General features: G+C 35.2%; 1 protein-coding gene across 2 annotated transcripts; it reads right to left on the bottom strand.

Moving 5' to 3' along the window:
* Positions 1 to 400: 400 nt before the first annotated feature.
* Positions 401 to 13,146, bottom strand: LOC129273220 (F-box/LRR-repeat protein 2-like). 2 transcript variants are annotated; one of them, XM_064107468.1, is made up of 11 exons: positions 13,043 to 13,146; positions 10,957 to 11,304; positions 9,796 to 9,951; positions 8,720 to 8,835; positions 8,070 to 8,152; positions 7,634 to 7,682; positions 6,899 to 7,132; positions 5,334 to 5,558; positions 4,659 to 4,829; positions 3,936 to 4,118; positions 401 to 3,278 (listed from the first exon to the last, which is right to left on the bottom strand). In XM_064107468.1, exons 2-11 carry the CDS (start codon positions 11,252 to 11,254, stop codon positions 3,150 to 3,152), a joined length of 1,644 nt encoding a protein of 547 aa, XP_063963538.1. In that variant the 5' UTR covers positions 11,255 to 11,304; positions 13,043 to 13,146; the 3' UTR covers positions 401 to 3,149. The 2 variants fall into 2 exon arrangements, with proteins under 2 accessions (XP_063963538.1, XP_063963539.1); XM_064107469.1 differs by having other exon boundaries at positions 13,034 to 13,130.
* Positions 13,147 to 13,858: the final 712 nt, after the last annotated feature.

The following is a 13,858-nucleotide window of genomic DNA, read 5'->3' as shown; positions in this document are numbered from 1 at the left end:
AAAGCACCAACATGGCATACACAATTATCTTCCTATCATCTCTATAAAGTCAGTTACACTTAAGACACAAAATGTTCATGAACAAAGTTTTAGGGCAGATTGAAACAAAAATAATAAAGGGTGGAGACTGGAGAGAGGGGCTATTTTGTCATAAACGACACTCAGTGTGGCTAGAAGACTACATATCGTATCCAGTAAATTGCTAATTGGTATACAACTGATTTGTCTGCTTTCTGTTCCGTCTCATCACACATGGTCTAATCCTAATTCACCAGTTTGTCTACTAACAACTTGCTCTCGTTAACAACTAAACAATCAAAAATTTGCCTTCTTTCCAGTAATGCTATCTTCATTTTGTCTAGCACCACTTCATTGTACTAATACCATTTATTCTATATGATAGATGGACTGTGTATGAATCAAATTTTCATTGAAAGAGTGCAAAATAATTAGTAGATGAAGTGGAAATGACACCATCTGGGTATTAGATGAAAAAATAGAATTAGACTACATTGTACGACCAAGTATAGTGTAGAACAAACGGTCATCAGACCAAAGATTTAGAGAAGACCGAATGGGTTTAGACCATGTGGTATGAGAGTGATCTGAGAAATACACCAACTGCTTATAAGCTTTAAATGGATCTTAAAAGCATAGATGTAATATTAGCATCAGCAAATAGTGAGTCTTGGTAAAAACAAACCATGGCATTAAAAAAATATATAAAAAGGGCCTTTGGAATAGGCAAAGAGACACTTTGATATACTGTACAGTATGCAAGAACAGTATGGTAGCAGAAATCATATTGATATGAATATAAAGTAGTATAATATATATCAGGTGTAGTGGGCATACAAGAACATATGGTAATATTGATTGAAATTTGACAGTTGAGACAAGAATTTCCTATACTCAATTGACATAATATTCCATCTAACTGAGCCATTTCAACAATTATATGAATTATAATATTAACTTCAATTAGAAACGAATTTCTATATTAAAATTTTGATTCTATCAAAAATGTAAAGTATGAAATCAGAGTAGTATTTTCTATTTTTAAAATTTGCTCGACTTAACAAGAAAACCATAAGAAGCTGGAGAGATAGGAAAGTAAAAGAAAATTGCACTTAACGTTACAATAATTATTTTAATGACTGGATTAGTCATGAGTATATCAAATATAAAATGATGAACATGCAACAAATACGGAAGTAAATAAACATGGAATATTGGTACTTACAGTGGTCCCATGTACACAAATGGATGTCAGTTGTAGGTTTAGAAGGGTATTTACTTCAATTAAGGAAAGAAATCTCAACAATGGCCGTCTCCCTCTTCACCACAGAAATATGAATCGCAGTGGTGACAAATTACAATAACACATTTCATCAATAAAAATGTAGAATGATTCAAATATAAATCAAAATTACTATTCAACTTGGTGTAGAAAAAGAGAAGAATTTGACTGGTTACATAAATGTTTGCTGTCAATTGTAAAAGCAACTATATTTGAATATCAATACAAGGAAGAAGAGAGAAAGAAAAAGAGAGACAGAGAGAGAGATTTGGGACCGGTAACATCTTTGTGGTCAAACACAAAAGGCCAATGGCCAATTAGGATCACTGTTACATTCAAGTAACGTCAAATTGTCCAACTAGCTATCAACCAATAAATCCTTGTAAATGATTGCAAATATTTATGTCACAGGACCATGAACTCAGACATGAACTATATTTTCAGGAAATATGTAAAGATATGTACCGCAGATTTTAAAAAGGTGTTTTTTTTTTTTACAAAATGAATAGCATTAAGATAGTGGTTTAGTAAAACCTAATATACCATATATGTCACCAAAGAATATGACCTTTACCACGATATCATATGAATATAAGTTGAGAGTCACTGTGTAACAAGTACAACAATTTCAGTAAATGTAAGTACATAACCAGTTAATAAAGATCACATGTACATTCTGTAATTGAAAGCAGGAAAAAAACAGCCCCCAAAAATGATGTGAAGCTAATTTAGCCCCTAAAATAAAAGAAGGAGCATCATAAGAATGGAAAATAGCCCAGTTTTCATTTGAATTGAATTGGATTGAATTTATTTTCCACAATCTCATTAAACACATATGTAGTTCAATACAATTAGAAGATTAGGAATGAATGATCATAAGAAAAATATTCCCTGTCAGACTCAGCATTAGCCCAAAGCAACAAGCCTTGTGTGTCCATCTGACCTGCCTTGAGGCACTAAAATTTCCTGTATTACTGACAGTGTTTGAAAGGTGATTTGAAAGAAAAAGCCTTGCTCTCCCGTGGGCCTACTAGGAGATATGGGCCCTAAAGAGTAAAAATCCCACCCCTCCCCCCAAAAAAAATAATAAAAAATTTTAAAAATATAAATTATTTGAAACCAGAAAGATTTGGCATAGCTTTAGATAAAATGAAACTTCTCAGCATCTCTGCAACCCTAAACATTCTACAAGCATTATGCTCTTTATAAAGATGAACATTTCAAATATTGAGATGGTGACAAAGATCATCTAGGAGCATTTCATGAAGCGAAGATTCAGTGATTTTCACTGGCAACTGTAATAAGTTACTGAAATCCTAGCATCTGATTGGCTGGCTTGGAGCAATTAATACCGTGTTTACACAGTGACTCGGCTCAAGGGTTTGACACGCAAGTTGTGCTCAACATGGCAACTTTATGCTGTATAAACGCGATCAGTGTGATCCGCGAGCCATGTCGAACACTTTTTTTTTTGATCCGCCAAAATCGTAGGGTTCAACCCGCGAGCTGAGTCAGACTCGCATATTTTTTTTTGTGTAAATAGAAAGCCGTGTCGAACCCGCATGACCTCAGTCAAACACGGCATATTTGTGACATCTATTCTACTTCCGTTCATGATCTGTGGGCCGTGTCGAACTCGCCTTTTTTGTTTCAGTATAGACGCTTCCACACTTACCCTCTTCGCAGCGTTCGACTCTGCCTGAGGATTCAACACTCGAGCTGAGTCGTGTGTAAAGACGCTATTAGTTAAGTAAAACTGACAAGATGCTTCATGAAATGCTTCCCATATTTCCCCAGATCTTGGATGACATGAGAAAGACATTGAAATAACTAAATAACATTGTCATGGTTACCACATAGTCCATTTTGTCTGATCAACCTGGCAAAATTCACCTGTATCAAGATTCTTGGCCATGACGAGGTTTGGATCAGCATTAGGAAGGCGATGGTAGACATATACCTTGTCATTACACACGTCCTATATAGAGAAAGAAAGGGACAAAGAGAGAGAGAGAGTGGTAAGAAAAAATATATAAGCACTTTTTTCCTGAATTACTTTTGAAAATAGTTCTTTCTTCCAGTACTTCTTTCATTCAGTTGTTTGAAATTTGCTTTTAATCGTTCATTGTTTAAATAGGGGAGTCAATTCCAAATCTACATCACAAAACCATTCCTCATTGCATCATTATACATTAGGTCAGACATGTAGTAATTTTACCCAATTCTTCCACTTCTGCTCCGCATTCTTCTATCGTTCTATTCTCATTAATATTCAGAATCATCTCATGATCACCCTTTATGTTTCATGGGTTCTTACATTTACTTGGGTTAGTCTGTCTCACTGGCAATTCCATTTTCATAAAGTCTAATGGTATATTTGGTTGATAATATATCCAGCGATTCCTGTTGATGAGAACTGTGTTAAACATTTCCAGGCATCAAGTTAATTGATATATTGCAATCATTATAATTTATGTGCACAGAAGATCAAATCCCTGGAAAATCCCCATTCGCTGCAGTGTTAAAGCTTACCGAACATTCCAGATTTAGGCAGCAGTTTGTGAAAAGTAGCCCCCGAAAATATTTTCTATCATGTAGGTGCGTGTCATTACAGATTGGTAACCTGGCTTCTTACCTGTAAGTAATTTGTTGCTTGCGTTGTGACCTTAGTGCATCCTGATACAAAGAGAGTCTTGAGGTCAGGGCAGTTGTTGGCCAGAGCAAAAACACTCTTATCGGTGATGCTATGGATTCCAGCAAGGCAGATATCCTCCAGAGGGCAGCATCTTGTCAGTTCAACAACACCGTTATCCGTCACCTGCAGACATATACAGGAAATAATATTATGGTATTTCTCAGAGACTTCAAAAAAAAAAATTACAAATGTATGATTCAAAACAATCTATGATTTTAGATAAATAGAAATGAGTTATAATGTGCCATTTCCACTCACTCAACAGAATATTGAAGTAACAATTAATATAAATAAGCAAATAAATAAATAAGCAAATAAATAAATAATGAGTAAATGAAAAAAAACAAGACATCAAGGAAAAAAATTTAACAATTATATGAAGTTCATAACTTTTCATGATGCGAGCATATTAAGGTTGTAAAGAAAAAATAAGAAATACAATATAGTAACATTGAGGTTTTCAGAGACAAATAATGTTTTCCCACATAATTTTTCATGATGGAATCATCAGAATAATTATTTGGGGATTTCAGGTAGTTTATGATGTAAGGAATATAAATGCCGAAATATGAAATAGAGACATCTCCAAGTCCTCAATACCTTTTTCATAGCCTATTTATTAGGGGATTAAGAGAGAGAAAAAACAAAGAACCAGTTTCTCACCTGGTCTGCGACTGTACCAACGCAGCTTTTGAGTGAGATATTTTTAAGATGAGGCATATGATTTGCAATGGAGAAGAGCAAGGTGTCATCAACACTCTTGATTCCAGCCATGTACAATCTGGTCAGGTTTACACAGGCTTTACTCATATCCAATAGGATGTCATGGTATAGCTGAAGGAAAAAAAAATAATGAAAAAAAAAAATGATTATGTAATCTCTTTCCTGTGTCACTTGATATATGATCTGACAATTGAATGCAACTTTTAATTCAATGATTTGTCATTGACTCATGGTTAAAATTAATAGTAGAGTTGGTATATTCTCTTACATCGCAGATTCAAAAGACTTGAAAACACACCCATCGAAATCTTTAATAGACCTCAGATCAAGGGCCCAAGATTGGTCAAGAAATAGATTCACATCCAACAAAACAGGACCATGGATTTTTTATAAAGAATATAATTTGTGAATCTGCTATAAGCCATTCCAATTGCACTATTTCACAAGCTTTCCTTTGTGGCTTGGAATTCATCATTGACATTTAGCAAGTAATGATGAAAAGGGGCCCGAGAACCCCTCCAAGATTCCTGTGTATTTGAGCCAATCAAAAAGAAGCAGAGAGTCTACAAAGCTGTTTTCCAAAGTAAATTTTGTGTAGAATGCTCCAGTACTTACATCTTTACAGCCACTGACCCTGAACAGCGTCAGATTACCAGACCTTTCAGCATCTCTGAAGAGCATCCGTAACGGCTCACCGGTCAACTTCATACAGAATGCAAGACAGATCTCCTCTAGAGCTTTACAATTCTTGACAATGAGTCTAAGGATATCATCAGTCATGATCTGATGGCATCCTGTCATATCCAAACTTATCAGCTGAGGACCAACTGTCTCAAAAATCTGTGAAGTACAAGAGGAAAACATTTAAGTTTACTCCATCCATGGCACAGGGTTTGTAGTTTGGTTTGTAAATTTAGATGCTCAGTGCTGAATGCATATGAGCAGAAGTGTCAATAATTTTACATACTATGTATTGTGGGTTTTTTTTCAAGACAATGTTCAGCAAAATCTTTTAATTGGCAATGTGATCACTGTTCCATAGCAATCTCTGCTACATAATCATAACAGCTAAAATTATACCAATATTGCCAATATCAAGAATCACCGGAGAATTATCCATGGAATGAATACAAAAAGTACTTTACTCAGTGATGGATTTAATCTTAAAGAGTCTCTAACTTGGGTAATTAAAATGGCGAAAATCACTGTCTTTCAATGCAAAATGGCAAATTTCTAGCAATAAGTGATAATTCTAAGCAATATCTATTTTATTTCTGATAATTGTAAAAGTAAGAAATGCAGCAACGAAAAGAAAAATACTAAGTTTGCTAATATGATGAGTTATTTGAGGAATATTGAAATTGGTTCTCTTCTCATTCAAAAAGTGGAGGAAACATCCTTTAACCCCAAAAGGACTGGGGGGCCATGATGCCCTTCAACGCTTTACGCGATAATTCTGGAATGCAAAAAAAATAATTTGACCTTTTTCATTTGAAGTCTTGACCAACTTTTGAGACCAAATTCATGAAGTATGGGTATAGTATCGCAACATCACGTGACTTTTTATGAGACAATTTTATGCTGAAAATGGCTCATTTTTATACTTTGTGTACAAAGTCTATGGGAGATGAAATTCATAAAGGGTGATTATATTTTATTCTAATTGGTCTGCGTGATTAATTTTAGGGCTTAATCTAGTTATTAAATGGTTTGTAATAATTTGCACTGACAAAACAGTGAAAAACAAAGGAATACATAACAAATTCTAAAAACAAAGAAATATGTAAGGAAATATTTGACTTTTGCGATTTTTTGTTGTTGTGGAATCCTTTAAATAAGATTTCAAAGATGACATCTGGAAAGAAAATTTTGAAGTGAAATTGGGTGTTAAATATGCAAATAATGTTTTTCATGAATAAATTTGGATATTTTATTCATAATTAATAACAAATAATAATTTTTGGAATTTTTTATACTGGCTGGTTAGTTCATGTGGTAAGGAATGTGCTTGCCAAATTTTGGTGCAATCGCAAGAATAACGGTCGAGATGAGAAGGGGGTGGGGGCCATCATGCACCCCCCGTAAGTGCTTAGATATGTAGAATGAATGTATAAGTATATATAAATAATGAGTAACAGTATTATTATCATTACTATAAGTAGTATGGGATGAGTACAAACCTTTACAGCACTTTCTTCAGTAATAGAATTAATCCCGCATAGTCTAAGAGTGTCTAGCTTGGGTAACCTAGAGACTGTTGCATGGATGTCCCCACCATCTAGCTGAAGCCCAGACAGGACAAGGTTCTTGAGACTAACAGGGAGCTCTGTCAAGCAATCCTTGTTGGAGCTTTCCTGGAGCTTGTAGCAGAAGGAGACGTCAAGGAGCTGGAGCTTGGTGCATTCTCTGTTCAGCTGGAAGTGATGATGATAGTATATTGCTTTTATACTCGATCTGTCTGAACCCCTCCCCCACCCTTCCCCATCATCATTTTATTATTTACATTGGTTTTGTAACACCATCCATTCATTACACACCTTAAGTCAAATATGCAAATTTCAGCAAGAAAGATTATGAAATGTGGACAAAAATTGTATCAATTAAACTTCTAATTATCTGTGTCTCTCCCTGTATGCATAAATGGATTCACTGAAACAGGTAAAGACAACTAAAGCTTGTGAAAATTTCAAGAAATGACAAATTTATGGCAAAAATGTGATTTTCTGGGAAAATAGCGGCAACCTTGGAATTTGGGCTGGCACACTTTTTTGTCGTAGCCAGGATACAAAAATAAATAATTGTCATTTCATATTAAGATAAATGAAAAACACAGAAATATTCCCTAAATAAAAGGACAAAAAAAGTAATGTTGACAACCGTATAGCCGACTCAAAAAATATTGGGATTTTACTTACTGCCATAATTCCTGTTCTGGTTACTCTGTTACATCCATGAAGTACGATTCTGTAATAATAGGAAACATCAAGGAAATAGTTATACACTTTGGTTGCAAATGGCCCAGTCACAAAGAGATGTAACACAAAATTCAAATTTCCCTGACTGAATAATCTCACTGACCCATTCTTGGCCCATCCAAGCACAATTTTACCTTAGAATAGTATGATTTTTGTTTACACAAATTAATTGAATACTATTTTACAAATATTATTGAATAAATTATTTTTCATGACTTTTCAGAATTTCAGGCATTCTGCAAGATTTTTTTGAATAGCACCAGCTTTCCACAAATCACCTAACAAGTATTATCAGCACTAACATATGGCTGAATATTGAGAAAAAATTGATAATGCATATTCACAAATGCGAAAAACGAATCAAAATTATGCTTACCCTTGTAAGTTTTTACAATGCTGTGATAAAACAACAAGATCTTCATCTTCTATAGTGTGGATACTACTAAGATCTAAATGCTCCTACAGAAAAAAAAATAATAAAAAAATATGATATGCATAGAATGGGCTGAATGCATAAAAACATAGATTAAGTGGTTGAGGCAGGTGTGGATATGTTAAAATAAATTTTCTTGTATTTTGATACCTGAAAAAGTCTTCTTTTTTTTGTAATTTTCCACATATTTTTGTGATCTTAGAAGTATGAAAGCAACCCGTCTTCCAATTCTTCTCAGAGTTAGAGAATCATTTCACAATTATGAGTGAAAGCTATTGATTCAGGCATAGTACATTTTTGGAGCTTGAAGCTTCCACATAAAATAGGGGTGATGCTAATGATTCATGCATGATACATTTTTTAGCTTTCGGTCTCCAAATTGGTACAGAAACACCACACACTCACACTCAATTTAACCAGGCATCATTTTATTCAAGAACTCTAGATCAATATACTTACAAGTTGATGAGAAAGAGTTGCAGCGATGGTAGGGATGACCTCATGAGTGACCTAATAACACAGAAACACTACACACTCACACTCAATATAACCATGCATCATTTTATTCAAGAACTCTAGATCAATATACTTACAAGTTCATGAGAAAGAGTTGCTGCGATGGTAGGGATGACCTCATGAGTGATCTTATAACAGGAACCTAGATTCAATCTTGATATTGTTGGATTTCTTGTCACAAGTTGTACAAGGCCTTGGTGATAAACGGAGAAGTGTGAGAAGTTCACAAGAAATAAGAAGATACCGCATTCAAACATCTGACTTTTTGTTACTTTATTAGCTTTTATCAATGTAAAACGCATCCTAAAAACCTAACCCTGACTATAAACCTTAACCTTTTCATACATAAACTTGTGGCGGGCCTATTTCATGACATTTTCAGAACTTACAATTACCATACATTTACAACATAAATGTATGGAACTTATTTATCTTTGAGTGCACACAGATGGGAAAAATGTCTGAGTCACATGTCACTTTCTTTACAAATAAAGATGTAGATCTACCTATTAAAGGACAAGTCCACCCCAACAAAAACTTAATTTGAACAAAAAGAGAAAAATCCAAGAAGCATGACACTGAAAATTTCATCAAAATCGGATGTAAAATACGAAAGTTGTGATATTTTGATGTTTCGCTTAATTTCACAAAACAATTATATGCAAAACCTGGTCAGTATGCAAATGAGGTGACTGATGATGTCACCCACTCACTATTTCTTATGTATTTTATGGTATAATATGAAATATTCTAACTTTCTCCACATTGTCCTGTAAAACAAAGATTTATTCCTCCCTGAACATGTGGAATTAGCATCGGCATCCTCTCAACAGTTTATGGTTCAGTCAAGTTGGTCCTTATTGTCACATAGGTAAAAATGGAATTATATTAATCAAAAAAAAAAAAAGAATTAGTGAATGAGAGACATCATCAATTTTCTAATTAGCTTGTTTCTGTGTTGTGCGTATAACTGTTTTGTGAAAAATAAGCAAAACTTTGAAATGTCATAACTTTCTTATTTTACCTCCGGTTTTGATGAAATTTTCAGGGTGTTGCTTGTTTTGATTTGTTTTCTGTTTATTCAAATCAACATTTTTCTTGGGGTGGGTGAACTTGACCTTCAAATTGAAGCCAGTATTAAAGTATAACTTACTTTTGTTAATAAGGTTTGTGCACTGGGAGAGGTCGACTTCTTTTAATTTCTTTGACCTGAGTACTTCTAGCCCTGTTCCAGTCATTTCATCTACATCTTTCAATACCAATATCTGCAGTTCAACTTGATGGCTCAGCAGAGCTGATACACCAACATCTGTGGATAGAATAAAAATACAAAATTTGATGTGCTTGTTCTTCAAACTGAGAATTTCTATATAACTATCAAAGAAATGACATTTAGAATGGATTTCTTTTCGTTTTTGGAAGGGGAGGGGGTGAAATGAGAAGGAAATTCACCAAGAATGAACCTGAAAATTGAGGCATGGGTTAATTCGACAATCCTGCCATTCTTCATCAAGTACAGAGTAGTGTATGAGACCTAGAGGTTATCAAGAGATGGTTCAAATATCACTCAAAGTTTATTAAAAACTTATTCACTCATGTTATTTTAATCTTTTTTTTTTGGGGGGGGGTTCAACTTCAAAACTACATGAAAATATTAAAGGGGAATCCAGCCTTGGCCATAAAATGTTGTGTTTGGAAAGAGAAAAATGAATTAAACAGAATGGTGAAAGTTTGAAAGAAATCGGACAAGCAATAAGAAAGTTATAGCTGCTTTAAAAATGAGATCACTAATACTATGTAGATTTCAAATTGGCAACTGGGTAAGTAAATTATGACAAGGGGCAAGGACAACTTTCCCATAGTTCATGTACTTTATTATCAGGGATTTGTGATTTTCTCCTAAGTACCCATTCCCCAGGGGCAGTAATCTAAATATAACCCAGGTAGTATATTGTTTTATGTCCTCATGAAAGAAAAATATAATTTGAAATAAAACTTGTTGGAAAAATAACATTTTGGCCATAATATGTATTGGAGTACATGGAAGAGTAGTCCTTGCCTTACATCACTACGACATCCCATATACGACCAATTTGAAGTCTCCATGGGTATAGTTATTACCAATATTTAAAACTTTTAAAAATTCATAACTTTCTTGTTGTTTGTCCAATAATGGTTCAAACTTTCACCTATCAACTTGTCTGATTTTTCTTTTCCTTATAAAAACAAGTTTTTATTTGGGTTGGATTCCCCTTTAACTAATCACAAGTTTTTTTAGATACAAGGAACTGCTGCCTCAGCATGTCTCTCTTACCTGTAGCCTTACACCCTTCAATCTTGATACTCTCAAGATTACATTTGCACGCATCGAGCTGAACGAGGAGCTTGTCGGTAATCTGTTCACATTCGTTGAAAGAGATGGACCTCAGCACCGGTGAGAAGAGATGGTACGTGACGTGTGGCAAGTATTGTGCAGTCAGCATGTTATGATCGACAACCCATTGTAGAATCTTCTCTTTATGTAATGTGGGAAGGTGCTTGCCAACGTTGCTGATTGCGTGAAGGTTCTGGGCTATGCAGCCTATACACATGTCCATGAGTTGTTTGACCATGGTGACAAGTTTTTGGATTTGGCTTTTATTGTAAGCTCAACTGAAATTAACTGTATGGGTAAAGATTAAAAATAAAATGCTTGTTATAAATGATTCACATATTTTGCATGCCTTTATTCATTCTACATAACATGTGTATTTTCTCTGTCTTTCCTCTAACAATCACTATAACATATATATACCACATAAAACACAGACAGTTTTTATATTCAATAAGGGGACCAAGGTTTTCTATTCTTCAGAGGACCAAAAAAAAAATTAATAAGCTCAGTATAGCTAGGCCCATTACCATTTATCTACTGGGAAAAAATTCTAGACCTAGGCCTGGTTGTTTCTGCAGCCAAGCTTCTAGGTCAATCTTGTGTAGGCCTATGTTGTCTTCCTACTTCATCCTGTGTCTGTGTTTTGCATGCATGTGTGTTCACATTTCCCCTTGGAACCTACATGTAACATATCATAAACACAACAACTGAACAAGTTATAAATTATCTGAAAGCTGTGGCCATTGTGGGCAAAGACATTGAAATCCCTAAATCATTTGCAAAATGAGTCGGTATGCAGTGAAAGACTTTTTTAAATAAAAAAGTGAAATGGCATGGTTCTATTCCCCAGTAGAATCTAGCCTACAATACATGTACAGTTAGATCTAACTTGTCTTATTAATCTTGCCACCGTCAACTCACTAATGGCCCCAGGGGGGGGGGGCACTATCATTGACGAGTGGATACCATGCCCGACCATGGGGTCTCGAAAAGCACCCTAAACACGTATTTTCAATATTCTGAAAATGCACCCCTTAACAAGTATTGGCGTGTGAAACCCTACCCTTAACAAGTATTGGAAACAAAACGATACTTGGCAAGTATTCCCTGAATTGACCCCCTAAACAAGTACAGCGATATTTTTATTGTTATGTCACTGACGTCGGTCGTCGGTACAGTGGGTTTAGTACAGCCCCATGCACCTCCCACATCTCGCGCAAATAGTACTCTAAACAAAACACTAGTGTTGACTCTTGGGGCAAAAAGTACATCCTTTACAAAACATTTTAGTCTAAAACTCGCAAATTAGACCCTAAACACGTAGCTTGCCTAGTGAAAATAGATACCTTTTTTCATTATTTTAGTGTTACTAGTGTTATTTTACGTTACGTACTTAACATGCCATATCTTGAAAAAGACATCCTTTTTACATGTTTTTTTGGTCACACATGGTATCCACTCGTCAATGTATTTTTGCCCCCCCCCCCCCTCGGGCTAATGGCTGCGAGGTTGGCCATCAATCATCTTGCTTGGACTTGGAATTAATAAAGTTTTAACGTTAAGTCGTTATATTATTTTGGTGCACAAATACTTTTGAAAATATTATAAGGAACATCAACCAAAACTTTTGAGAAATTAAGAGACTCATGTAGTCATGTTTAATTGTAGGCTCAATACTTCAATTCGTGCGCAGACATGCCCCAAGCTGCGAGGGCTACCATGGCATTGGCATTGCCTTGGTTTGGCATTAACAACATCAACAAGCATACACACCATGCACACGTCCACCGGCCACCCGAGCGGCAGGCAGATTGATTCCTGCCCAGGCCTGGCCGCCTCGTACAATAACGTACCGTACGTGAATGCGGAAGAATTGAGCTCCGATTCGAGCTCGGATAAACACAAAAATAATTTGCTTTAAAATAAAAACACCACGCCATCAAATAGACCAACATATGAATGACATCCAATCATTCATCCAATATCTATACTCATACGATAGAAGATATAAGCCTACTTTATTTACCGCTAACAACGTCTGCTATGCCTATGGGATGCTGCTGGCAGTTACGGCCATTTTATAAAAACAAGGAACTCCCATTCTATTTTTAGAAGATGATCACGTCATACGTCAGAATGCAAGTCAAAACGAGACCCTGTGGCTGTGACATGATCCTGACTTCGGAGGGGGTATGTGCCGGTATGTGTTTACAGAGACCATATTTGGTGTTCTTTATCGGATCCTTCGTGACAAGTCAATGATATTTTGTTTACAAATTATACTTGATGATAATATATTATCAGATACATTGAGCGAAAAATACATTCGTAAAATTCTAATTTTTAATCAACTGCTTTACTCCAGTACACACTATCCCTTGATCACTAATCTAAAATCAATCAGTGATATTGACTTATGATATTCCAATGGGCAATTACCAGGCTAAAGATAATTTATTTCGACTGGAGACGGTATCAACCCATTAAGTAAAGCTACCCTCTTTTTTCCTTGAATGCATGATAATCAATGACGGTGAATGACCATTGCTGGGCCTGCATGTGTGTCCTCTGAGATACTTTTCCCCTTTTATCATCTCAAGCAAATATATCACTCATACTGGAAAATTATTTGTAACTATAATTCGTCAAAAAGGGTATATATAGGCCTAGTTTTTATGAACCTTTTCAAGCATCCTACAGGCGTAGCCCTGAGATATTTCTCATTAACTTCAGACGCTTGAGACCCCCCCCCAAAAAAAAAAAAGACCACTGCATGGTGTTAACATTATTTGTCTTAAAAAAATGAAACACGGAAAAAAATATGGCTTGTGTAAAAAGGGAA

Source organism: Lytechinus pictus, chromosome 12, assembly GCF_037042905.1.
Source record: "Lytechinus pictus isolate F3 Inbred chromosome 12, Lp3.0, whole genome shotgun sequence".
Classification (NCBI taxonomy): Eukaryota; Metazoa; Echinodermata; class Echinoidea; order Temnopleuroida; family Toxopneustidae; genus Lytechinus; species Lytechinus pictus.
This window is presented reverse-complemented; position numbering and strand designations above follow the sequence as displayed.

Coding starts and splice junctions, on each gene's coding strand:
- LOC129273220 (XM_064107468.1), bottom strand. CDS start 11,254: ATGGTCAAACAACTCATGGACATGTGTATAGGCTGCATAGCCCAGAAC. Junction 7,133..7,633: donor CCAGAACAGGAATTATGGCA/GTAAGTAAAATC, acceptor CATCACTTCCAG/CTGAACAGAGAATGCACCAA. Junction 5,559..6,898: donor CTGAAGAAAGTGCTGTAAAG/GTTTGTACTCAT, acceptor TGTACTTCACAG/ATTTTTGAGACAGTTGGTCC.